At 40.7% G+C, this 26,482-nt stretch overlaps 1 protein-coding gene across 8 annotated transcripts in view; it reads left to right on the top strand.

The window, feature by feature from the left end:
- The window catches only part of LOC126259997 (la-related protein Larp4B), a 392,670-nt gene that overhangs the window by 333,294 nt on the left and 32,894 nt on the right, over nucleotides 1-26,482 (top strand). For all 8 annotated transcript variants that reach the window (XM_049957149.1, XM_049957146.1, XM_049957142.1 and 5 more), the window contains 2 exons: nucleotides 10,812-10,978; nucleotides 11,183-11,557. In XM_049957149.1, the coding sequence (XP_049813106.1) occupies nucleotides 10,812-10,978; nucleotides 11,183-11,557 (542 nt within the window). The remainder of the gene's footprint in view (nucleotides 1-10,811; nucleotides 10,979-11,182; nucleotides 11,558-26,482) is intronic.

Here is a 26,482-nt window from a genome sequence, read left to right as displayed (position 1 = left end):
CTTGTGCATGCGTAGTTGACTCTGGTATGAGTAGTACCTTCTCCTGCTTCTTGTTACAGAAGTGTGGCTTGGCGTCACTACCTAGTATTGCCCGGTTCGGAAATATAGTAAATCCGGGCCTGATGCACAGAGCAGTCTGAGTTGTTGTGGGGAGGTGGGTCGTCTCCACGTGACTTGTGTTAACGTTTAGTGATTTTGTTGTTTCCTCTTCGTTTATTGCTCTCACGTTAAATGATAAAACGGATTTTTGTGACCGGGATATATCAAATGAATTAAAATACATTCGCATAATTACGGATGGCTAAAATATGTCATTAGTTTCAGATTTTATTTCCACCTTTATGACAGTCAAGCATTAATCGCCTTGCAGTACAACGAAGTTATTTTTGTCGGTTTGCTAAAGAGAGCCGGCCGGTGTGGCCGTGCGGTTAAAAGGCGCTTCAGTCTGGAACCGCGTGACCACTACGGTCGCAGGTTCGAATCCTGCCTCGGGCATGGATGTGTGTGATGTCCTTAGGTTAGTTAGGTTTAATTAGTTCTAAGTTCTAGGCGACTGATGACCTCGGAAGTTGAGTCGCATAGTGCTCAGAGCCATTTGAACCATTTTTTTGCTAAAGAGATTTGGCTTTTATTAATCCTTTCTGCTGAGGCAGTGAGTTTATTTGAAACGAACTGTTTAGTTTAACACTGTTGGCTGGTTTCAATTGTTTGCTGATTGCAAGTGCTCGTACGATATTATGCCATAATAAAGAACCAAACATGAGATAATACAATACTGGTACTCCAAGAAAATTTACATCCGACTCTGGACATAAGAATGTGCACTTTAAGCCGAATTATGCATTTTAGTATGGTTCACAAAATTCCGATGCTCTTGAAAAAATGTTCAAATGGCTCTGAGCACTATGGGACTTAACATCTGAGGTCATCAGTCCCCTAGAACTTAGAACTACTTAAACCTAACTAACCTAAGGACATCATACACATCCATGCCCGAGGCGGGATTCGAACCTGCGACCGTAGTGGTCGCGCGGTTCCAGACTGAATCGCCTAGAACCGCTCGGCCACACTGGCCGGCGATGCTCTTGAAGTATCTTTTGATGTCTTGTTTCTTTTATGACCTAATGTAAGATCTTTTAATGTTTTATGCGTACGAACATATGGCCTTCCTGCGTCATCACGCGGTGACTACTTTTATCTGGCTCTCTCTTGCAACTGCTGAAACGAAACTACGGTATTTCTAACAGGTAGCGGGAAAATATTGCGAACGGTGGTTTGAAAAGCGTTACATACATTAAAAGCAAATTTCCTTTTACGCAAGATGAACTATGTGCGAGAATGTACGATGTATATCTTAAATAACAAAGTGTTTGACTCTGATTTAAAAATCAACTCTTTGAGGATGGCCGTTTAGAAGAATTTTGAGCTCAGAAGATCACACATTTACGTCATTATTAAAAATTTTACTGGCACATTTGTGTGATGATGTATATTAAAATGTATCACGCGCAGAAAAGATAAACATATGTGGAAGCTTAGCTTCTCTTCTCTTCCAGCTTATGAATCTTGGAGACAAATATTATATGTGAATGCTATGCATATTAATTTAAACCAGTAACTTTTCTTATTTGTGTTTTCGCGCTACTTAAGAGTGATCTTGCTATTGGCTGACTACATCATGTGTCCTATGCTGTCATCAGCTGGCGAGATCACGTGACATGAGTCATGCGTGGTTTACAAAAACGCATCGCAATCTTGACTTCAATGGTTCGGAAAGTAACATGCGGTATTTGGTGGAATTCGAATTTACACCTTCGTAATACGAAAACATGCAGCGTACATACTGCTGCACATGAAAGGTGTTTCAAAATGTGTTTTTTTCGCCCCAAGTTTAGTTTTTTAAAGTGGCAGGAAATTCTACTTCGGTATATAAAACCATAAACAATCAAAGGATTGATGAGTTTTACAGTAACAAGGAATAGTATATGGTCACCTAACACGGAAAAAGTGTATTTTTGCCCGGGAGAAAGTGTGTTTTTTACCTGCGGAAATCTGGGAAAAATCAGGAAATTTTTTTTCCTTGTCCACGTAGACACCCTGTCCTCAGCATGTATGCATGCTGTTTGTCTGCCATGTGTGGCCATCCATCCTATGCCTCCTTCTTTAGTGATTCCTTTGATCGCCACTATGGGGCGTGTCACTCTTACCTCCTGGAGTCCATTTTCGGCACTAGCTACGGCGGCTTAGCTTCACACTACCGGCAATTTTTCCGGTGGGTGTGAACTCATCACCACCTTGGCTTCATGAAGCGGCCCGTGTTAACGTTGGCCTTCATTCACTTCCTGAGGATGCTACTCCAGCCTTGGTTTATTGCGTTAAGTTTCACGACCTTCGCATGGAACTTTGCGATAGTACCTTTGTATACACTGATGGCTCTCGGACTGACAGTGGGGTCGGGTGTGCCTTCGTCATTGGCACCCATGTATTTCGATATCAGCTTCCAGCACACTGTTCAGTATTTAAAGCCAAGCTCTTTGCCTTGTTTCAGGCCACAGAGTACATCCAGTGACACAGCCTTTTCAATTGTGTCCTCTGCTCAGACTCTCAGTGCCCTTCAAAGTCTATGTGCACTGTATACCATCCATCCCTTAGTACAGTGGGTCCAGGAAAACTGTCACTTGCTCATTCTTGGTGGAGCCAGTGTGATGTTTGTGTGTTCCTGGTTATGTCGGTCTGCCAGAAAATGGGGCTGCTGCCAAGGCTGCAGTCCTTGTACCTCAGCCCACGAGTACCTTTATTCCCTCCAGTAATCTCTGTATTCTTTCCTGTTAAGAGGTGGTGTCCCTTTGGAATTGCCAATGGTCCTCCCTTCACAGGAATAAGCTTTGGCTTATTAAGCCTCTCGCAGCAGCTTGAATGACCACCTCTCGGCCCTCCCGCTTGGTGGAAGACATTTTAATTTTGTCTATTGGGCACTGCCTTTTTAGCCATCCTCATTTGTTAAGTGGCACTACCTCACCACATTGCATCCCAGTTTTAACTGTCTGCCACTTACTGTTGGAATACCCATTTTTAACCGTTTGCATTCCCGCTTGGGTTTGCCATCTGATTTATCAGCCGTTTTGGCAAATGAAGCACGGATTGTCGACCGCATTTTACTTTTTATCCACCATAACAGTATGGCGAAGGCTATTTAATTTTTAGTTTTGTACCTCCGCTTCTATATGGTGTCCTTTTTAGCCCTTTTTCCCAGAGCCTATTATTAGGTGTCTTCTGTTAAGTCAGTTGGAACTGATGTATAGTTGTTTTTTAACTTGGGTGCGTATGACCCCAGTTTTTTTTTTTGTTCCCTGAACCAAAACAAAACAAAACAAAAGCCCATCAGATCTCTCTCACCAACTTGCCTGCTGGCCAGACCTGTTTGTGTATGAACTAATGCTGGACCCAGGACTGCAGTGCTGCTCAGCAGACCAGAGGCCACGGGCAATGGATTTCAGAAATTGTAACTGTCTAACCGCAAGTACATTGCAAGGTGTGGTGTTTAGAGACATTTATTTATTCTAGTACATTGTGGCACTTTGAAAGTAGTTTATATATTAGAAAGTAGACAATAAGAAGAGCAGAATTGTGGCAGTAGCTGGCAGATGTATGTATTCAAATATTTCTCGGAAGAAAAATCACATAATACCTGTAAAATATTAGGTGTAACACAGTGAGTAATAACTGACAGTAATGAACGTAGTAGGACCAACATTTTATTGTGATAAAAAAGATGATTTCTATGACAATGCTTCCCAAAATGCATCACGAAGTTGTTTGTCTACAGGTGGTGAAGAACAGTCATTAGAATAAGACATATAAACAGACAAGCCGAAACAGGAAACCTAAAAAAATTGCCTCAAAAAAATCTTCAGTGGCTTGCATCATGCTCATTCTGAGCTACAGTTTGTATTTGTGAACACAGCAAGATGTTTTCCCTCTTAATATTAAGTCTTGGAAGGTGGCTGTCATTATAAGATAAGTGTTCATGTAATAATTTTAGATTCAAGTGATGCTTAATAATGTGCTTCAACACTTCACAACATATAGTACGTGAGTCTGGAACTCTTGCGGACCGCAGTTGAAAGTGTTCAGAGGCCGCCCAAGAGCAGGAGCCCTTAGCAGTATTCCTGCTGACATCATACACATTAGGCAATGGCAGTGCTATCCCCTGGAATGGCCTACCTGATGGTTTTCAGTGGCATTGGAGTGTGATGTCACAACTGTTTGCATTTCTAACAGGTTGTGGGAAAGTATTGCAAATGGTGGTTTGAGAAGCATTTGCTATCAGAGTATGTTGCCTTTTATGCTAGATGAATTTAGTTAATGTGAGATGAATTTCTTAAGGGGTTGACTTGGAGCAGGAGAGGCACCACAGGATATTTTTAATTTTCACTGTCTATACTTTTACAAATAAATTCATAAAACTTTGTCAGCATGACCAAGGAGTCAGGATTCACCCATAGCAGTGGAAGTTCAAAAGCATAACAAAATAATTATTTTTACATTTAAAATTTCATTATTTTTTCACTTTTGCATTTGTTGATATAGGTACCCTTTTCTTCATGCTTAAGTGAGATTCTTCGATGAATTTTGTGCTGCTTATTAAACACAAACTCCTACATGCAAAACTTTATAATTTTACAAATTTATTAAAAACTGTAGTAAAAATTGAAATTTTTAACTACAAAATTTTAGTTTTTTTTTCTAAACATGAAGTTTAAAATGTAATAACTCATTCATTTTTTTCATAAATTAAATAAATTGTAGAGTTTCATACTACACCTGTAAGTATGGTTTGTATGTTGTGCAAAATTCATCAAAGAATCTCTCTTACTTATGAGGAAAAGTGTACCTATAGCGACAAATGCAGCCAGTAGTAAGTGAAAAAAGATGACATTTCACATGTAAAAAAATTGCTTTGTTTTTAAACTTCCACTGCTGTGAGTGTGAACCCTGAATCCTTCCTGGTCATCCTGACAAATCTTTATGAATTTATTTTGAAAGTATACACAGTGGAAATTAAAATGCCCTGTGGTGCCTCTCCTCTGGATCTTGCGGGACATGAGGGTAGAGCGCTTGTTGTAGTGCGCCAGGCGAGACGCCTTGGCCGCAATGCGCTCGAAAATGTCGTTCACAAAGCTGTTCATGATGCTCATCGCCTTCGACGAGATGCCCGTGTCAGGGTGCACCTGTTTCAGGACCTTGTAAATGTAGATGGCATAGCTCTTCCTCTTGTGCTTCTTCTTGTCGCCCTTTGAAATGTTCTTCTGCGCCTTGCCAGGCTTCTTAGTGGCCTTCCAGCTAGTCTTGGGTGGCATCTCGAACGTACATGCAACACAACAGCGACGGCAACAGCAGCAGCAAGCTATCGGAGTATGTTGCCTTTCACGCAAGATGAATTTTGTTACGTGTGAGGATGTGAGATGAATTTCTTAAGGGGTTGACTTGAAGCAGGAGAGGCTCCACAGGATATTTTTAATTTCCACTATCTATACTTTTACAAATACAATCATAAAACTTTGTCAGCATGACCAAGGTGGATTCAGGATTCAGTGTTACTGTCTGTCAAAACTTCTCAATGAACAATGAGATCCAGCCACTTACAAAAAGTTCGAACCCAGAAGACCAGCCATTTATGCCAATATTTAAAATTTTACTGGCACATTTAATCAGCGTTGTAGGTAAAATCTTCAGTCATTGTTGAAACGAAAGTGAGAGTATTAGTTGAGGACAAATTGGATGAAAATCAGTGTGGGTTTAGGCCTCTTAGAGGTTGTCAGGACCAGATCTTTAGCTTACGGCAAATAATGGAGAAGTGTTAAGAGTGGACCAGGGAATTGTATCTATGCTTTATTGATCTAGAAAAGGCATATGACCGGGTTCCTAGGAGGAAGTTATTGAAAGTAATGGCAGAGGGAAAGATATATAAACGGATTGAATGCCACATAGGAGGAACAAAGTTTGAACAGATGGACGGTTTAAAGTACTTAGGATGCATATTCTCACAGGATAGCAACATAGTGAAAGAACTGGAAGCGAGGTGTAGCAAAGCTAATGCAGAAAGTTCTCAGCTACGATCTATCTCTTCTGCAAGAAGGAAGTCAGTACCAAGTTATCTGTGCACCGTTCAATCTTTCGACCAACTTTGTTGTATGGGAGCGAAAGCTGGGTGGATTCAGGTTACCTTATCAATAAGGTTGAGGTTACGGATATGAAAGTAGCTAGGATGATTGCAGATACTAGTAGATGGGAACAATGGCAGGAGGGTGTCCACAATGAAGAAATCAAAGAATAACTGGGAATGAACTCTATAGATCTAGCAGTCAGGGCGAAGAGGCTTAGATAGTGGGGTCATGTTACACGCATGGGAGAAGCAAGGTTACCCAAGAGACTCATGGGTTCAGCAGTAAAGGGTAGGAGGAGTCGGGGCAGACCAAGGAGAAGGTACCTGGATTCGGTTAAGAATGATTTTGAAGTAATAGGCTTAACATCAGAAGGGGCACAAATGTTAGCACTGAATAGGGGATCGTGGAGGAATTTTATAAGGGGACTATGCTCCAGGCTGAACGCTGAAAGGCATAATCAGTCATGATGATGATGATGATGATGATGATGATGATGATGATGATGATGATGATGATATTTGTTATCTTAAAGCACAACATATGCTAAAAAAGAAAAAAGTTTGAAGATTAGCTTTTCATATTTATTTTAGTTGTTTCATAGACTACAAACTATGCAATAATGATGGCAAGAAGTATAATTATGCATAAAAAGAAATGGTGTGAAGTGAGTTTTTGAGCAATTTCACCCATAATTGGTTTTACTTTCGAAAAGTTGAAAGTATATTGTTACTTGACTGGGGCAAAAAAGTGCATTTTCACCTGGGGAAAAAGTACAGTTTTAATTGGGTTATCTGGGATGACCCCATCCCTCCCTAAAAAATTATATTGAGAACCCAACTCGTTCATATTTGTTGTTTGAATATCCTCATATAGGTTTGGCAAGTTGTCTGTGAAAGCTAAGTAATCTATCCTAATATCGGTTCAACTTTAAGATCTGATTTAACTTTTGCCACTGTGATTACTTTTCTAAGACACAGTTAAAAAGCAATGCAGAGAGTCCATCTTGTCTCACACATTGCGAGCTGAGTGGTAGTGAAAGTATCCACCACAGAGAAGCAGAGAGGAAGTGTTCACGATAAAAATGCTACTGACAACATAGATAAATGTGTGTCTAGGCAGCAATTCCTGTGCTTTTATGAAAATTCAAAGGAACACTAGCCTGCAGAATGTTAGTTTCTGTCAAGTAATAATTCTGTCGTTAAAGAATTATATTAAGTGTATGAACATTTGAATGTCCTGAGTGAAGATAAAATTTTATCAATCCGTTGAGTGTGTAATTCTATGGAAGTATACAGTGTTGCTCTAATGGGAGCAGTATCAGTTTTCCGCTGACATCATGGTTTGTAAGTACAGATAAAAGTAAAGTGTTTGTCATTATTCCTTTAAAGTGCATTGTCAATTTCACAGCTGCTGATGTAATTATCCAGCAATTTCTGAATCTGGATATCGCCTAATGTTGTTAATCTGTTTCTCGAGATACATTTAAACATTTTATTTTTATTTTTTTCTCTCAATTTGCTGAAAGTTGAGTGTAAGGCAACAGGCATGAAGTTGTAAACATACAGGGTGTCCAGGTTAAGGATATAGAAAAAAACGTTCGTTTATATTTCAGTATTTAGTAAGGTTTATAACTTCATTTGCACAATATTATATGCAGGAGCTTAAACATTTTGACATGTTTTGCTACTACAGTTCAATGTGGGCACCGTTTGCAGCTTGACAGATACCGAAACTGTACTCCATGTTCGTAAGCATGACAGGTAGTGCGACCTCCACTGCAGTGTAGATCGGTATTCTCAAATCTGCCAGATCTTATACCTTCATTCCTTTGAAAAAATGTCCTTAATAAATTGCCACGCACCAAAGTCCAGTGGAGTCTCGATTGGGAGACTGAGGGGCCAGGCAGTGGGACCCCCATTCCAATCCAATGCTCAGTAAATGTCTTGTGAAACAATATGGTAACATCCCCATGGTAGTGGGGAAAAGACATTGGGAGGCGTCTGCGGAGCTGTATAGTTAGCGAGCGTGTTGAGATAGGTGTGCCCTGTCACTGCAGACTGCATAAAAAAATGATTGATCACAGCAGGTTCATGTAATCCCATCCATACATTAAATTTTGGTGTGTCCATTTTGTGCTCGGTCACTTCTCATGGCATCACACCTACCCATATTAGGTAGTTACGTAGTAACTTTACATATCTTGGAGGTAGATTCATCACTGAACAGCACTGCATTGAGGTCATTATTGTTTTCATCTAGATGATGCAACATTTCAACAGCAAAATCATACTGTCCCTGGTGATCCTCAGACTTAATGTGATGAGGAACTTTGAGTTAGTAGGCATGCAACTGGAGATACTCATGTGCCCAATCCATGCACTACGGAACAGGGACGGCTAATTCCCTACTAGCTGTCTGATGGATTTACACGAGCTTCTTCATTCACATGTGTGTCAGGATATTTTCCAGCATTTGAAATCAAATTTCCCATTTCTCAAAGAGTTCTGTCCAACTGATAATGGGCTTGTGTGTGGAAGAATTCATATTCCATTCTCTTTTTGCATGCTGCTGAACATTTGTTACAGATTGTAACTCTGCCAATCATAGCATGCACTCCTCCTTTCTGTTATGTTCAGATGTTGACTGTCAAGAGTATGTCTGTCTGCTGCACAACAAACATTTGTGCATGTGTGTGCCATATGGCTTATCACTATTTGTGATAGGTCAGGGTCACATTTGGGAGTGTCTATAGAGTGCTTATTTATCTAAAAACATAGAATGTAGAGTTCTTTCATTACAAAGATTTATTCGTGTATACCTTTAGCCCAGACACCCTGTATTTTCTAGCAGAGGTTTGGTGTCCGTTGCTTTCAGGTTGTCAGAAAAACTGCCATGTGGAAAACGGCTTATTAATAGTGGTTTTGCTAGCGTCAGTAGGTATACACTTTGTCCAAATATGCAGTTTTTCTGTTTTGTGAATGCAATACTTGATACAGACAACTTCTTGAGATGTTACTATTTGATCAGTCACCAGTGTACCACAGACACTGCATTTGTTTTGCTCCTGTGCTTGCATTGAGCGCGCTTCATTAAAAGGCAGCTTAATCAGGTTGCAGAACAGTGAAGACTTGGAATAATTGGCTCGAATATGCTACGTAAACGCAGTGGTGGTCTACCTCGCATAACTTTCCATTTAATACTGCATCTTGTCTTAAACATTCGTTGCTGCAAGCTTTATATTTCCAAGATGACCTTCCCCCCCCCCCCCCCACCCCTCTCCCCCCCTGTGAAATCTCTTGTTGTGAAATCAGTTTTCATTGGGCAAAATTACTTCTGCGACCTGAGCCGTATAAAATTGTAATAATTAACTTAAATCGTCCTAGCTATTCAGCAGTTTTGTAGAACTTTATACATCTGTCTTGAGTGGCACAAATTAGTTTTATCAGTCCACTATGCCTACAAAGGGATATGAAAATGTGCTAAGATTTCAATAAAATAGAAAATTTATTGGAAACTTTGTGTGTGATGTTCACAACATGCAGATTGTATTATTTAGTAGTTATTGCTATGACTGTTATTTAACTTTGAAATAGTATATCCCTTTTAAAAGAAAAATGCATTGATGACGTGGATCCCCCAAGTATGCAGTCTTTAAGTTGATCGGAAAACGGACAGGGAAGAGTTTCAGGCAATCAGTGGCCAGAACTAGATAACAAGAAATAGTGTTTCTTACTAGAGGTCGCCAAGGGTGGCGTAAACTTTCTGAAACGACCTACACAGTGGTGAAATTCATTCTTGAGTATCAACACCCTGCATGCATCTCTCTCTGCACAACTTCAACACTATTTATAAATATTATATTTTTGACTTCTATCATGCATATAAGTAACTTTCACTGTTAAAAACCTATGCTGGAAATAGTCTTTGATCCAAACTGGTCCCACAATAAAGAATAAATTGAACAGCAGCTTTGCATGTTAAGACATTTCTGCAGATTGTAAAAACAGGACCCATTATTTGATTCATTTCCTATATCATTGAGCAGTACTCAAAGTCCTTAGCAGTGCAATTTACGTATGCAATTGCTCTTCTTTGAAAAATGACACAACTATGATACATGGTAGATGGACATTATCACGAAAAGTAAAAAATTAGTTTCAATAATACGACACTCCATGAAAGAAAAAGTTGTAAAATTCTAATAGCATAGTTGCTGTCTCTGGATGCTCCAACAATTACTTCTGATAGTGACTTGGCTGTTGTTTCATGGCATACATGTGGTACCTAGCAACAGCAATCGCAACCACGGTGCGGAAAAATTGACTTCAGTGTTGCTGTCAGACACGCCACGTTGAAAGGTGTCAGAGTTTTGTACTTTGTAGCTCCAACAGTGGTCAGGTTTATGCATAAAGCATACAGTGGCCGTACTTTAATCGTGTTATTTCATTGTTGTGTGACGTAATACTTTATAATGTATGGTGTCTTCCCCAAGTGCTGCCACTGCTTCAATAGAATGAAAATAATTTTTGCCAATGCAAACTAAATGGATATTGTCATTGTAGGACATGTTACTACGAGAGATACATTTAAGTTGTGATTAAAGGACACAGGTACTTTTAGCTAATGTTTGTGATTTGTTTGCAGGCATTTCATCAGCAGCACCAGCCTTTCTATCCACCAAATATGCTGCAACCCTGGACAACAGCTAGCCCAGCATATTTTGATATTGGCAGTGTTTTCTCTGTTAATGGATTAGCACCAACAGGATCTTTCGCTAAACCTCCAGCTGCTCGCTACGTCCCCCGAAATAGGTGTGTGTATTTTTGTACTTTATTTGCAGTCTGCGTAGTTGTTGAAATCTTGTAATACCTAACTCACTAGCTTGTGCAGGATAAAAGGATCACACCATTCCACTTCCCTAAGTGCATTTTGAAGTATTGTGACAGTTTACCTTCATTTTAACAATGTTTTTTCCTTACAGTTTTTTAAATGCTTACTTCAATTTATGTATTTAGAAGCAAGAGGAGTCAGCCTATTCCCGAGCGAGGAAGCTTGTCTGATAGTGTTGTGAATGTTACGAGACAGTCGGTAAACTCGCATCAGTACCACCCTTTCGGAACTGGCAGCGTGACGACTGTAAGTGTGACAGTACCTAAGACTACAAGCAGCAGTGTTGCGTCTGTGGGGAAAGTGCAGCCCACAGTGACATCAGTTGCAGCTACGACAGTGGTGACTGCAACGGTCGTCGACAGCCATTCCAAAAGTCAACCATTACAGCAAGATAATGGTGATATTAATGGACCTAACCAGGGTGCCCAACTACGCACTGAAACGGAAGACTCGTTCAAGCAGAGGGATGTTTTGACGGGAAAGGAGCCAATGCCTCCCAGGTAGCTGGAGAAATGTATCTTAGATATTTTCCTTCTCATTACACTGTAGTAACAGTTTCTTTTCTATTGCTTGTGTGTCTAAATGTAAGCTTTAGTGTCGATTGTGGAAGATACCATATTAAGTGAGATAATACAAATTAAAACAGCTGTTACATTCATTACAGTTAAATCTGTTAAGCAGATGAAGTATATCAAAAAGTTAAGAATTCATTCGTTTAATGTTTGTAAGTGTATTTAAGGTGGTGGTGGTGGTGGTGGTGGTGGTGGTGGTGGTGGTGGTGGTGGTGGTGGTGGTGGTAAGGGTAAGGGTAAGGGTAAGAAAGCATGCCTAAGAGACTGGTTGGATAACGCACTGGCATTGAACTGCTGTATGCTCAGTTCACAAGAGAGAGAATAGCTGGATATTGCTTAAATTTAGGTGAGGAAATGGAGGTGCTGCTGGTACACACTTCAAAGCAGAAAAAAAACTAAGATGTTCTGAAAGTGAGTAGTAGTTACTTTTCTTTAGAGTTTGTGTTTTAGCAGGACTGGAATATTGCATACTCAAGTTCTGGCCAGCTATTGTCGCCTTATAGTTTTACTTTTTTCTCAAGGGAGTTCTCCTTTTGTATACTAAGTTTATCACATAAAAATGTTTGCTCATATTGTGTAGTTCATCTATTTGTTTATCCCAATTGAAATCTCAGATGATGCTATTTTTGAGCAGTTTATCACTGCAATATTTTTCTCAACAGAGTTGTTTGTATTTGTTACATGAAATAAATTTGTGAATTATGACCGTGCTTAACATTAAAGAGGGGCAAATGCAGAGCCTGCTGATAGACTCGTGAAAATAAAACACACACACACACACACACACACACACACATTACCTAGCTATCAAAATTAATAGTTCTGAAAGCAAAGTACTCTCTCTCTCTCTCTTCTATTTTTGTGTCTATTTAACAGTACTCAACACTTCACCTCCAGGATTCTGTTCTATATATAGGGTCTTGAATTTGTTGTTCTTACATACAACAGAATATATATGTTCTTTCGATGTAACCTTCATATATACATTCACAATAAGTAAAAATAATCTAATGACTCTCATAAAACTGGTTCCTGTAGCTAGGTAATGCTGTGAATGGAGATAAGTTAACTTTGTAATAAAAACAGAAAGAAATAGATGGGAGAATTATTCCAATGCTATAATGCTTTGTTCAGGGGGATAAGTGCACAAACAACTCAAAAGTACACCTGGAAAAATGCAAATACAATGGAGCCTGGTTTAGCTGGTCCTCATTAATCAATATCATAATTTTTTTCTGCAATAACTGTATGCAAGATTTGATGTTATGGAAACAATAAGGGCAACAATAAACAGACTTAAATTCAGCCAACCTTGATACACTGACTCTGGCTTAATGCCAGCTAATATTACTATATTGTTCCCATTGGTTGTTGGTGTAAAATAACATCTGAGAGAAAGTAAGTTATATTCACTACTGAGTCAATCTAAATGAAGTGTTCCAATAAAAATTAAGTTGGTTCCTTGGCCATTTTTAAATATTTTAATTTTTTTTATATGTGATTACCCTATAGTTGAAAAGTTCAAAAGAGTTTTTTTAAAAAAAATTACCCTTCTCTTTTACTGAATGGCAGCCATTTTTGTTTGTAAGCCCACAACGATGTTTCAGTTTAGAGACATTAGCAAAAATATGAATATCTCTGCACTGGGTTAAGTTACAACATTGCAATTGACATGATTTTATTTAGAAAAGTGTCCTCTACAACATTGTCTATTACACAAAACACCCTAAATTCAAAATGACCTCCAAAGTTTGGTATCCAAATTTTCAAAAATCCACTTTTTAGGCCAAAAAAAAGTGATTTATGAGTATTTTTCCTATAGTTACGTATCATACACTAGTAGCCTCATATAGAGTAAGAACACTTAACATTTCTAACTTATTTTTTTAATGAATTTTGAAATTTGAAAAGTTTCAGAGGAGGTAATTCACATTGCAACTGATATTTTGGCTGTGGCCTATTAATGTGGGATATAATCAATTATTGTTGAAGTAAGGTACTGAATTATATACAAAAAGTGGAAGCATCACTGAAATTAACATTTTGACATACTTTAAATAAATATTTTCAGTTAACATCTTTAGAGATGCGACTGTTCCTAAATTTGGCGGTGAATGTTAAGAACGCTAATTTCTTCGACGAGCTTCTGTGATACAGAATATTTGGAAGTTTCCTTAAAACATTCTTCATTGGTATCCAAACTTTGTCACTAGTAGATTTCTTGAATGATGATCTTGGGCCAGCAGGGTTGTAAAAATGCACAAAAACATCATTGTTTTCCAGACATATTCTTTCAACCTGTGCAAGCCATCACTGTCCATCAAATACACATGCCACTATCTCATCAAATGTTACACAGATGTAATTTTACTGACACAATGATTCTCATAAATTTCGGTTTCTGATATTACATAGAATCAAACTTAAGTTTCCTGCAATGCCAAGGAATTTGTGGAAATGCCTTGTTCCTCTTATTGCTATACAGTTTTCAAATTAGATTTGAAGTGGTGTTTTCATATGCGAAAACTACTTCTTTCTTGATCAGAAAATAGTAATGCCTTTAATATTATCCTTACAAAAGACATAAATGTCCTGTACTGTGAGAATTTTGTCTATGGTTAGTCTTACTTCACTTTTTGTTGTACCTCCTACGCCATCACATGCATTTTTACCATGGCAAGATGCAAAAACGTGCCGTTCAGCCTCCAACCTAAAGTCTGCTTCGTGGTTGCACACATTTGAAAAATTCTTTTTGTTCTTATACTGACAACCCCTTCCATCTGATAAAAGTATATCAGCTTCTCAACCTTGGGAAACTTTTCTTTTATGTAATTCATTAGCCTACATACTTTTGAAGCACATGTACAGCCAAAGTGTTGTGCTCCAAGTAGTTTCTTTCAGTGCAAATTGAAGAACTGCAAACTTCATTTTTCTCATTTTTAAAGTAGAGAATAAATGACTGCACTGTTCCATGGTCATTGACCCAGTGGTACCCCTGTATTGCATCCTGATTCACATATTTAAAATTTTCTGCAAAATCAGCTAGCAGTATGCATTCAGTTCATGAAGTTTTGGTTCTTTGGCTTCAAAAACTTACTTTGGATTTTATAAACATAATGGTGACTTGAGTTTTTGTAAGTTATCAATTAAAGATTCCAAGTACTCTTTTTGAGATTTAACCACTCCTATCATTTCTGCCCTGTCAGTTGTGACACACTTTTTGAAGGTATTACTGCCTGAAATTTCCTCCTCATATTTGTGAAAGAATTCAATAATGGTTTCCTTACCAGGGCATTTATTATACAAACTCATCATGCAGTCATAACTTTTAGTGTCACAGACCATTAAATCTAGTTACTCTTTGTAGTTAAGATCACCGAGTTTTGCACCCACAATCATTGGTTTGACATTTTGATGAAATAAGCAAACACACACGGAGTGTGTCCTCGAGGATCCAGCCAAAACACACCACTGAGGGCGAATTGTTTCTTCACTTATACCTACTCCTTTTGTCTTTCCTAAAACTGGAAGAATACCTTGCTCTTTCACTAATTTTCAGGTTAGTTTAACCAAACAATGAGAAACATTAGTCATGAACTATTTTTTCTCTTGACCATGAGTCGGGGAGCAAACTTAAAATTTTAACTTTTTCTTCTTTAGATGTCACTGAACATTTAATTTTAAATTTCTCTATCAAGCTCAAATAATTAAGTTTCAGATGATGCTGGTGGTAGGTTTTCTTCTACTTTAGAAATAATGTTGATATCTGTACTTTTCTTTTTCTGCTACTTAACACTTTGCTGTCCGCACGTCTTGTACAAATTTATTCGCTTGGCTCTGGCAGCACTAATTTGGATTGCTTGGTTTGTCGCTGGCTGCTTGTCACTTTGTCTGTTGGCTTCAAACACATTGACTTTTGCACGATTTAATTTTTCTGGAAATCCTCTATTTTGCCATATTGCTCCACAAACTCTAATTTTCTTTTAAAGTAACTTCTCTGCAAGTTCTACACTGTTACAATAATCATCCATGTAGATGTGATCTCACTTTCCATGAGAAGGTGTCAGTAGTTCCATCACTGTTTCTTGCTAAAGGTTGTCCAGCACCAGAATATATCGTGAATGAGGAAATGTATCCCGTAATCGAATCACACAGCATCCGAGTGAGTATGCCATATTTCGTAATTTTCGATGGATTGTAAACTTCAAAATGTAACTGTCCATACCACGGTATCATTCCTTCATCAATTGAGATGTTTGTCTTAGATTAAATGTTTCTTTAAACTTTTTGGAAAAATAATCAATTACGAATTGCACTTTGAAAAGTTGGTCAGCATTATCCAGTTTATTGTTGCTGTTGGAAAAATATAAAAATAATATTTGTCTGAATCGGTTGCAGGACATCGTTTTGTGAAATATCGATGTCTATCAACGGATTCGTTGACCAGTAATCATATATCCTTGCTTTTTTTAAAAAATTCCCATAAGGATAGCAAGCCAAAACATTTTCTAAGTTCGGGTCCTGTAACGTCGACAAATTTGGCATTTTTTTGAATCCAGTTATTCTATTGCAATTTTGATTGTAATACTTGGTAGTTTCGTTGCTAATATATTCAAATAGATCATTCCCAATACATAATTCTAAGATATCCACGACGCTCTGTGTATCTTTGGGAAATGTGTGTGGACACGGAGATTATTCAAATTTATTTTTGGTCCTTAGTAAATCAGTCTGTCTGATTCATTCGAATCAGTTGGCAACCGTAGCATTCGCCGAATTGTTCTTGGGTGTATTTCTATCTTCTGACTATTCTGCTTCACTTTAATTTTTTTTACAGTCTGTGCATTCATAGTAAATAATTGTCATCTCTTTAGTCTGCCATGATGAAAGTGCACAAGTACATACAAAAAAAAGTTGATGTGTGTAACTTAGTGTTACCTAAACAAAACACCAACAGAATAAAAGTCACTAAAGTGCTGTCACCAGCCACTGCGTGATACTATGTTCATGACACCACTAACTTAGATCAAGCAAAATCCAATATGCTAGCAGCTTTGTCATTAGGAATATAAATGTCATTAATAAGGTTACTTGATTCTGGTTCTGGATTCACAACAAATATTTGAGTAACAATTTGGGCTTAGGGAATTTCTAGGAATCACATTACGTTTCACTTGGGGAACTGTTTCACATAACAAGGACAAATGTTCCTGGTTTTTATTTCCCTCAAACCTTTAGTAATAGGCTCTTTATGAATTTTAAGTGGATCACAGCACTTCGTTCCAAAAATGTGGTTGTATTTCAGAATAGATTTCTTCTCATGATACTCACATGCTGATGTTACAGAAGAACTTACTAGAAATTTAAACAAAGTTTGTCTAACTTCATCAAAGTCATTGACATTTTTCAAGTTTTTTGAAACTGAACCATAAGCTGTTTGGTGACACACTTTGCTTGCTATATGTCCCAACAGACCACTGTTCATCCATGTTATTGCATTCCAGTTACTCTCAAAATTAATTACAAGTTACACACAGAACAAAGCACATAACACATTCTACCCTCTCGGTGAAGTATGTACATCCACTCTAACACAGGTTCAGATCAGACTGACTACAACAATGCCACACCCAACAGTAATGTACTTCCACAATGCCACACGCAGCAGTAATGTACTTCTTTATTGACAATAAACCTAAATGTAAATGGGCATTTTTATTACCATAGAACAAAAGCAAAAACTCATTGTTTAATATTGCATTATTAAAAATAAATAAACTAAATGAATATGGGTGATAGTGTTACATAAATATATTTCACAATTAAATTTTACTGCAGTGAAACAATAAACCATTTAAATAGGCAACAGCCATACAATCAGTTGTAGAGTAATGTGAATTATTTCCTCATTTTCAAAAATTCATATCTTTGTTCAGTCAGATATCAATGTTGAAATTTTTACAGTACTTTGCGATCATGTAGGTGTGCAAACTGTGCAAAAATCATACTTTTATATTCAGCCCCACCTGAGATAACTAACCCCAAACTTTACAAAAAATGAAAATTTTCAAATTTCAAAAATTCATAAAAAGTTATGGAAACATTTTTTAGTGTTCTTGCTCTATATGAGGCTAAGGGTGTATGATATCCAACTATAGGAAAATATATATCTAAAAACAAAGATGATGTGACTTACCGAACGAAAGCGCTGGCAGGTCGACACACACACACACACACACACACACACAAAATTCAAGCTTTCGCAACAAACTATTGCCTCATCAGGAAAGAGGGGAAGGAGAGAGAAAGACGAAAGGATGTGGGTTTTAAGGGAGAGGGTAAGGAGTCATTCCAATCCCGGGAGCGGAAAACCTTAGGGGGAAAAAAAGGACAGGTATATACTCGCTTGCGCGCGCGCGCACACACATATGTCTGCTTGTGTCTGTATATGTGTGGATGGATGTGTGTGTGTGTGTGTGTGTGTGTGTGTGTGTGTGTGTGTGTGTGTACCTGTCCTTTTTTCCCCCCCTAAGGTTTTCCGCTCCCGGGATTGGAATGACTCCTTACCCTCTCCCTTAAAACCCACATCCTTTAGTCTTTCCCTCTCCTTTCCCTCTTTCCTGATGAGGCAACAGTTTGTTGAGAAAGCTTGAATTTTGTGTGTGTGTTTGTGTTTGTTTGTGTGTCTATCGAACTGCCAGCGCTTTCGTTCGGTAAGTCACATCATCTTTGTTTTTAGATATAAAAACAAAGATGATGTGACTCACCAAACGAAAGCGCTGGCAGGTCGACACACACACACACACACACACACACACACACACACACACACACACACACAATTCTAGCTTTCGCAACCAGCGGTTGCTTTGTCAGGAAAGGAAAATATAGATTCTTATAAATCACACCTTGTTATTTTTGGGCCTAAAAAATTGATTTTTGAAAATTTGGGTACCAAACTTTGGAGGTCATTTTGACTGATTATTTTTGAATTTAGGGTATTTTGTGTAATAGACAATCATGTCAATTGCAATGTTGTAACTTAACCCAGTGCAGAGATATTCAAATTTTCGCTAATGTCTCCAGACTTAAAAATTGTCGCACGCCTACAAATAAAATGCCTGCCATCCAGTAAAGGTGCAAGATAAATTATTTAACAAAACTGTTTTGAACTTCTCAAATATAGGGCAATCTCATATTAAAAAAATTAAAATATTTAAAAATGGTCAAGCAACTGTCACTGGATCACTTTATATGAATTGACCCTACTAAAAGTCAACTGAAGTAGTTTGCTCACTGAATAAAGGAACTATTGACAACGCCGACCTGTTTAAGTTGATTGAAGAATTTCCAAATATTCCAGGATGCTCAGACATAAATGTTAATGACTTAGACAGTTTGATTCTTGATGACATTATCACAGGTTGTCTGCAGCCAGTAATGGGAGTGACTTAAGTTGACTTCAGATTAACATGTAGAGGCAACAAAATGAGAGTCCAGTTACAATGCTGTGCAGAAACTACATCGGCAAAATAATGCCATCGTGTTCATGGCGCACATAAATGAAATAAAAATCTGGCTCAAAATAAGCCAGCTTATTATTTTGATGCGTGGAACTCACGGTTTCAATCCCAGTGACAATACATGACAAAACGTAAAACGTTTGTGTTCACATGAAATTAAGTATAACATATGGTTGTGATACTTATTATTGTCATCCTTGTTTATTTCTGGATGATCAGATGTTCTGTGATCTGTTTGACCTATGTTCCCTCTTGGACTGGTTACTTGGGGGTTTTACTGGACCTATTTGAATGGGGTCAACTGTAGCATGAATGGTACTGACAAAATGGTTCTGTTTCTTTCACAATCTGAAGTTCATTAGTTTGGAAACAAATGAAGTAGGTTGCTTATATTTGCCAGATAGGCTGCTTGGAATTGATGGTGAAACAAATAGTCTTACATTCACTAATGAATGTTAGTTAAGGTTGTTATAATTAAACATCCTAGTTTCTAGTTGTGATATTGATACAAGTAATGCCCTCCAGCTTTTGTTTTTCTTCTTATACTTTCCTCTGGTATTCTTTAGCTGTCTCCTTCCTTCAATTGACGCCACTGTACTATTCCTTGCCATTATTATATGGGCTTTCTTATTGCTCTGCATTTAGAATTATTCTTAGACTAGTCATTCTAAAACTATGCAACTTATTTTTCTTGTTTCTCACATGCTTGTGGTAATTGTACTCAAATCTCCAGCAAATCGTGCCCTTAAGAGTTGAGTTTCTTCAAATATTGCTCTCATGTTCGATATTTCTTCTTTTGGGCTTTGTTCCAATCTTCCACTCAAACATTTTCAATGTCCATTTTTTTATTAAGTATTTATCAAAATGTCATAATTTTCAAATTTTGCGCACTTTTTGTAGATATGAAAAATCGCCAACTGTATTGTGTATTCATCTTGTAACTGGTATTACTTCCCTTTTTTCTACCTTGCATGGTAGCCAACTTAAAAGAACATTTTGTGAATACACAGGGCATAATTTTAGTTGGAGGAATATGAAAAGTGTTGTTGGAAAAGTAAATGTTAAGATGTCAAAACACTTGCTGATTACCGTATTTACTCGAATCTAAGCCGCACTTTTTTTCCGGTTTTTGTAATCCAAAAAACCGCCTGCGGCTTAGAATCGAGTGCAAAGTAAGCGGAAGTTCTGAAATATGTTGGTAGGTGCCGCCACAACTAACTTCTGCCGTCGAATATATGTAGCGCTACACATGCATGCTTTACAGGCACAAAGATAAATACTGGCACCAAAACCTCTGCGTCAGTAAATAAATTAAAAAAAAAAGGTGGAAGACGATCTTTTTTCTCTGCCCCGAATTTCGACCACTGCATTTTCATACATTATCCAACGAAGTAAATAAAAATTCCGTATTGTTCATCTTCGAATGTAGCAGCTTTTCAATGTACTATGAAAATCCGACTGGCAAGACCTTTTGCGATGTTTGTCAGTATGGCCAATTCTATGTTATGATTTTTTTTTTCTACCTGTGAGGAGAGATGGTTGCTAATGGGAACTTTTGTGAATTCTGGATCACATGCAGTATTCTCTTCACCATAAGAATAATACGAATATAAACATTTTGCCATGTATTCTTTCGTGTTTGCTGCTATCTCATTTAAATCCTGTCTGCCTAATAAACTACGAAACTAGAGTGAGACAACAGCAAACACAGAAGAATATACATATCATGTAATATTTATATTCATATTATTCTTATGCCTAATAGTGATACAGTCATAAATGAAGCACGGCAATTGACTAGATTTTTAAATCTTGGATGACTCTAATTTCTGTGCAGAAAATAATTTACTAAAGAGGCGTCTGCAAAGATTTTCAAACGGAGAAAAATTTTCGCTAAACTCTCGTTCAGAACATCATCTATCATACGCAGTTTATTATTTGGTTCTTGTTGATCATTATCAAAGAAAGCAGCAGTGTAAATAACAACAAATAGCAGTCTCTTGCCATTGTTTCGCTATTGTAAGCGGTGGTAGCACGCACAAAACCAAACCATGCCGCGAGTGGCGACAGGTCATGAACATTCGTTATCGGAATGCGACAAACAATGCATGACACAGTACAGTAATGCATTTTCAGCTTAGAGTGACGAAAACACCTATAACAAAGAGAGCGGCAATTATCAGATCTGGGAAAAATAAGCAATCAATTCAAACCAGACGAAGCACGTGAAAAACGAAGGGTACCCGCATAAATAAGGACGGAGCGCCTGACGCCTAGCAATGGCTACCTGGTAAAGCTTAACTGCTAAGCTTACGGCTCGAACCAAACTACTGTAGCTGTATCGTCATTCATTCGACCTAAATTGTCTCATATTACAATGGACCAACTTTGTTTCGATTTGGAGGTGCGGCCTAAAACTTTTCTCTCCCCTTGAATTTCGAGTCTCAAATTTCAGGTGCGGCTTAGATTCAGGAAATTTTTTTTTTTTTTCCTTTATTTCGAGTCTCATTTTTCAGGTGCGGCTTAGATTCGAGTGCGGCTTACATTCGAGTAAATACGGTAGTAACTGTTACTTGTTTGCAATAAGCAATTTGGGCTTCACGAATGAAATGCTGAGGTAGAAAGTGGAGGTAGTCAAAGCAGTTATTATTAGCTGATGAGAATGATAATAATGATTATGAAGCAAAGCTGACCAGTCTGCAAGTTACTGGGTCTCCATATTGTTCAGAAGCTTTCTTACAATTAATACACAAATAATTTCCTAGTGAATGGAACAGTAAATTTATTACTACAATAGTAATGCAGAATCCATGTATAAAAACTGTAAATTTCTTAAAGTCTAAAGCCTAAGTTTTGATGGGGCTGTAAGTTGTTCTCAGGAATTTAAATTCGTGTGTCCCCTTGTGGGGTCCGGGGGTAAGAATAGGCCAGACGTATTCCTGCCTGTCGTAAGAGGCAACTAAAAGGAGTTTCAACTGTTTCGGCCTTCCATGTGATGGTCCCCCTTGGGGTTTGACCTCCCATTTTTCAAAATTCTACAGAAGTAAGAGCCTTTTGGGGAAGGACGCCTTACGTGGTGTATCACTGGTCCTCAGTACACTAAGACCTTGGCACTCAGCATTGTAACGGCGTTGTAACCACACCCACTATTCCTCAAATTCGGCCTAAACGCCTGATGGGTTGCACGAGTTACGCCCATAGTGCGTCCCCATCTGCACCTACGATCATGATGGACTTTCCATGGCACCCGAAATCCAGCACGGTAGCCAGCCCATTGTGGTGGGGTAGTCATGTACCCTCTAGGTTGTAGCCCCCTGACAACACAGGGATCGTACTGCCGATACCTGAGCTGCATCCTCCCCACGTCGGCCAAGGAGTAGATGCCCGTCTCCTTGAGGCATCGGGACTCCCGGCAACGGTCATCCTGCCAGGTGGCCCTTGCTGAGGCTGGGTGGCGCCTGTGGGGAGAGCCCCTGGTTGGAGTGGGTGGTATCGGGGCGGACGTTTCGCAGATGAAACGTCAACATGTATCGGGTCGCTCTGCGGCAGAGTCTTTTAAAAAGAAAGGTACTGTCTCTGGTTCTGGTTCTCCTGCCCTTTCCCCCTTGGCTACTCACTGGGAGGAAGGACAGGCCCGCAGGCTTGGGGCGAAGTACTTCCCCCGCTATTTAGTCTGTTCTCGAACCGATGGGGGGATGTTCGCCACCTCCAAGCCCATGTTGTTTGTCCAGCACATCGAGGACATCTTCGGGGAAATCGAGGCTCTCAGTAAAATGCGTTCGGGGTCCGTTCTTATAAAGACCACCTCCGCCACACAGTCGGCGGCGCTCCAGGCGTGCGACCGACTAGGGGACACCACAGTGTCCATTGTCCCGCATCTGGCACTGAATAGGACGCAGGGGGTTATTTTTCATCGGGATCTCCTGCTGCAATCTGATGAGGAGCTCAGGGCCAACCTGGAGCGCCGAGGCGTGCATTTCGTCTGGAGAGTCCAGCGCGACCCCAAAGACGGTCGCGTTGACACCGGGGCCTTTATCCTCGCCTTCGAGGGGGACGTTCTCCTGGAGAAGGTAAAGGTGATGTGCTACCGGTGCGACGAGCGACCTTGCGTCCCGCCTCCTATGCGCTGCTTTCGGTGTTTGCGCTTCGGGCACATGTCGTCATGGTGTGAGACTGAGCCCCTTTGTGGCAATTGTGGATGTCCTCTTCGTGAGGAACATACATGCACCCCAGCACCTCGGTGCGTCAATTGTCCTGGCATCCACTCGCCTAGATCTTTAGACTGCCCCGCGTATCAGATGGAGAAGAAGATTCAAGAATTAAAAACTTTGAATCGCCTCTCTTATTCTGAGGCCAGGAAGAAGTATGACCGCCTCAATCCCGTGACGTTGACAACTTCGTTTGCCTCAGTCGTGCCCACTCCTTCTACAGTATCCTCTCCCCTATCCTGTACCCCCTCCACCTCCTCACCCCATCCGGGGTCTATGCCTCCGCCTCCGAAATCCCTCCCTTCAAAATCCTCCTCCCTCGCGGCCCCTGCCCCCTCTGCCCCAGGGGCCACCCTTCCTCCTCCTCCCCCTCCGCTGCCTGAGAAGCGATCCTCTTCTCAGGCGTCCATCGGGGAAACGTTCCGGACCCCGGCTTCCGAGGTCCGGCGTTCGAAAACGGACCCTGCGTGTGTGGACCTTCTTCGGGTCCAGCCCACGATCCCTGTGCCTCATCGGACCTCCCAGAAGGCCTCCAAGAAGAAGTCTTTATCCCCCTCTCCACCCTGGCGCGTTTCGTCTGATGCTCCTTCCGTGAGTTGCTGCTCCCGGCCGTCCTCAGTTTCGCCGGGACGCTCTGCTGCCAGGCGCTCAGCTGGCCTCTCGTCGGCGAATGATGCTGCCCCTCCTACGCAACCTGGGAAAGCGGCCGCAGCTGGCAACGACTCGATGGAACAGGATCCGCCTCCCAACGGTTGTAGCATTGTTCCCTCGAAACCTGGCCCTCTGCGGGCGTCGAGGTGACCAGCTCTTCACCCGTTTCGCTCCCCCTTTTTTCTGACTAGCGATGGCCTTGTTACATTGGAACATAAGAGGTATTCGATGTAATCGGGAGGAATTAAAACTGCTCCTCCGCCTGCACTGTCCGCTTGTCCTTGGTCTCCAGGAAACCAAGTTGCACCCAACTGACCGTATTGCTTTTACCCACTATACCTCGGAGCGGTGTGACCTTCCCCCTGTGGACGGTATTCCAGCTCATGGTGGGGTCATGTTGCTCGTTTGGGACGATGTCTATTACCATCCCATCCCATTGACCACCCCACTCCAAGCAATAGCTGTCCGTATTGCTCTTTCTGCTTTTGCTTTTTCCGTTTGTACCGTCTACACTCCATCGTCATCCGCAGTTAGTCAGGCTGACATGATGCACCTGATTGTTCAGCTTCCTCCGCCGTTTTTATTGTTTGGCGACTTCAATGCCCATCATCCCCTTTGGGGCTCTCCTGCATCCTGTCAGAGGCTCCCTCTCGGACTCTACTCATACCTACTCCCACTTGGACCTCTCGATCTGTTCTACCACTCTTGCCCGTCGGTTAGATTGGTATGTCCTTTCTGACACCTATTCGAGCGACCACTTCCCCTGTGTCGTTATTCTCCTGCACCACACCCCATCCTCAAGTCCTTCGAGCTGGAACATACCGAAAGCTGACTGGGGACTTTACTCCCCCCTGGCGACCTTTCCGGACCACGATTTTCTCAGTTGTGACAGTCTGGTCGAATACCTCACGGTTGTTATCATCAATGCTGCCGAACGTTCCATTCCTCGTACTACCTCTTCTTCACGTCGCGTTTCCGTCCCCTGGTGGAATGAGGCTTGTAGAGACGCTATCCGTGCTCGACGACGTGCTTTATGCACCTTTCGCCGCCATCCTACGTTGGCGAATTGTATTGGATACAAACGACTCGGAGCGCAATGCCGTAGTCATCAAAGACAGCAAAAGAGCTTGTTGGGCCTCTTTCACCAGCTCCTTTAACAGTTTTACTCCCTCTTCTGTTGTCTGGGGTGGCCTGCGCCGGCTGTCGGGCATTAAGGCCCACTCTCGGTACCTGGCCTGACTTCAGGTAATGAGGTCCTTGTTGATCCTGTGGATGTCTCCAATGCCTTCGGCCGCTTTTTCGCGGAGGTTTCAAGCTCCGCCCATTACCACCCTGCCTTCCTTCCCAGGAAGGAGGCAGAAGAGGCTCAGCGACCTTCCTTCCACTCGCTGAATCTGGAAAATTATAATGCCCCATTTGCTATGCGGGAACTCGAATGTGCACTTGCACTGTCCCAGTCCTCTGCTCCGGGGCCAGATGCCATTCACGTTCAGATGCTGGCCCACCTTTCTCCGGCAGGCAAAAGCTTCCTTCTTCGTACCTACAATCGCGTCTGGACTGAAGGTCAAGTCCCCATGCGTTGGCGTGACGCCGTCGTTGTTCCTATACCCAAACCCGGGAAGGATAGGCACCTTCCTTCTAGTTACCGCCCCATTTCTCTTACAAGCTGTGTCTGTAAGGTGATGGAGCGCATGGTTAATGCTCGGTTAGTCTGGATTCGTGAATCTCGACGGCTACTTACCAATGTCCAATGCGGCTTTCGTCGCCGCCACTCCGCTGTTGACCACCTTGTGACCTTGTCGACATTCATCATGAACAACTTTTTGCGAAGGCGCCAAACGGTAGCCGTGTTCTTAGATTTGGAGAAGGCTTATGATACCTGTTGGAGAGGAGGTATCCTCCGCACTATGCACGGGTGGGGTCTACGCGGTCGCCTGCCTCTTTTTATTGATTCCTTTTTAACAGATCGACCGTTTAGGGTCCGTATGGGTTCCATATTGTCAGAGGTCTTCCTCCAGGAGAACGGAGCGCCTCAGGGCTCCGTCTTGAGCGTAGCCCTTTTTGCCAAAGCGATCAATCCAATTATGCATTGCATTCCACGTAACGTCTCAGGCTCTCTCTTTGTCGATGACTTCGCGATCTACTGCAGTGCCCAGAGTACATGCCTCCTGGAGCGCTGCCTTCAGCGTTGTCTAGACAGCCTATACTCATGGAGTGTGGCAAATGGCTTCCGGTTCTCTGAAGAGAAGACGGTTTGCATCAGCTTTTGGCGATATAAAGCGTTCCTTCCGCCATCCTTACATCTCGGTAAGGATGTTCTCCCATTCGTGGAAACTACTAAGTTTCTAGGGCTCTCACTGGACAGGAAACTTTGTTGGTCTCCGCACGTCTATTATTTGGCTGCCCGTTGTACACGTTCCCTTAATGTCCTCAGGGGGAGCGGATCGCACTGTCCTGCTTCGCTTGTATTG

The sequence above is a fragment of the Schistocerca nitens genome, chromosome 5, assembly GCF_023898315.1.
Source record: "Schistocerca nitens isolate TAMUIC-IGC-003100 chromosome 5, iqSchNite1.1, whole genome shotgun sequence".
In the NCBI taxonomy this organism is placed as follows: Eukaryota; Metazoa; Arthropoda; class Insecta; order Orthoptera; family Acrididae; genus Schistocerca; species Schistocerca nitens.
The sequence above is the reverse complement of the archived record's forward strand: the minus strand, read 5'-3'. Positions and strand labels throughout refer to the sequence as shown.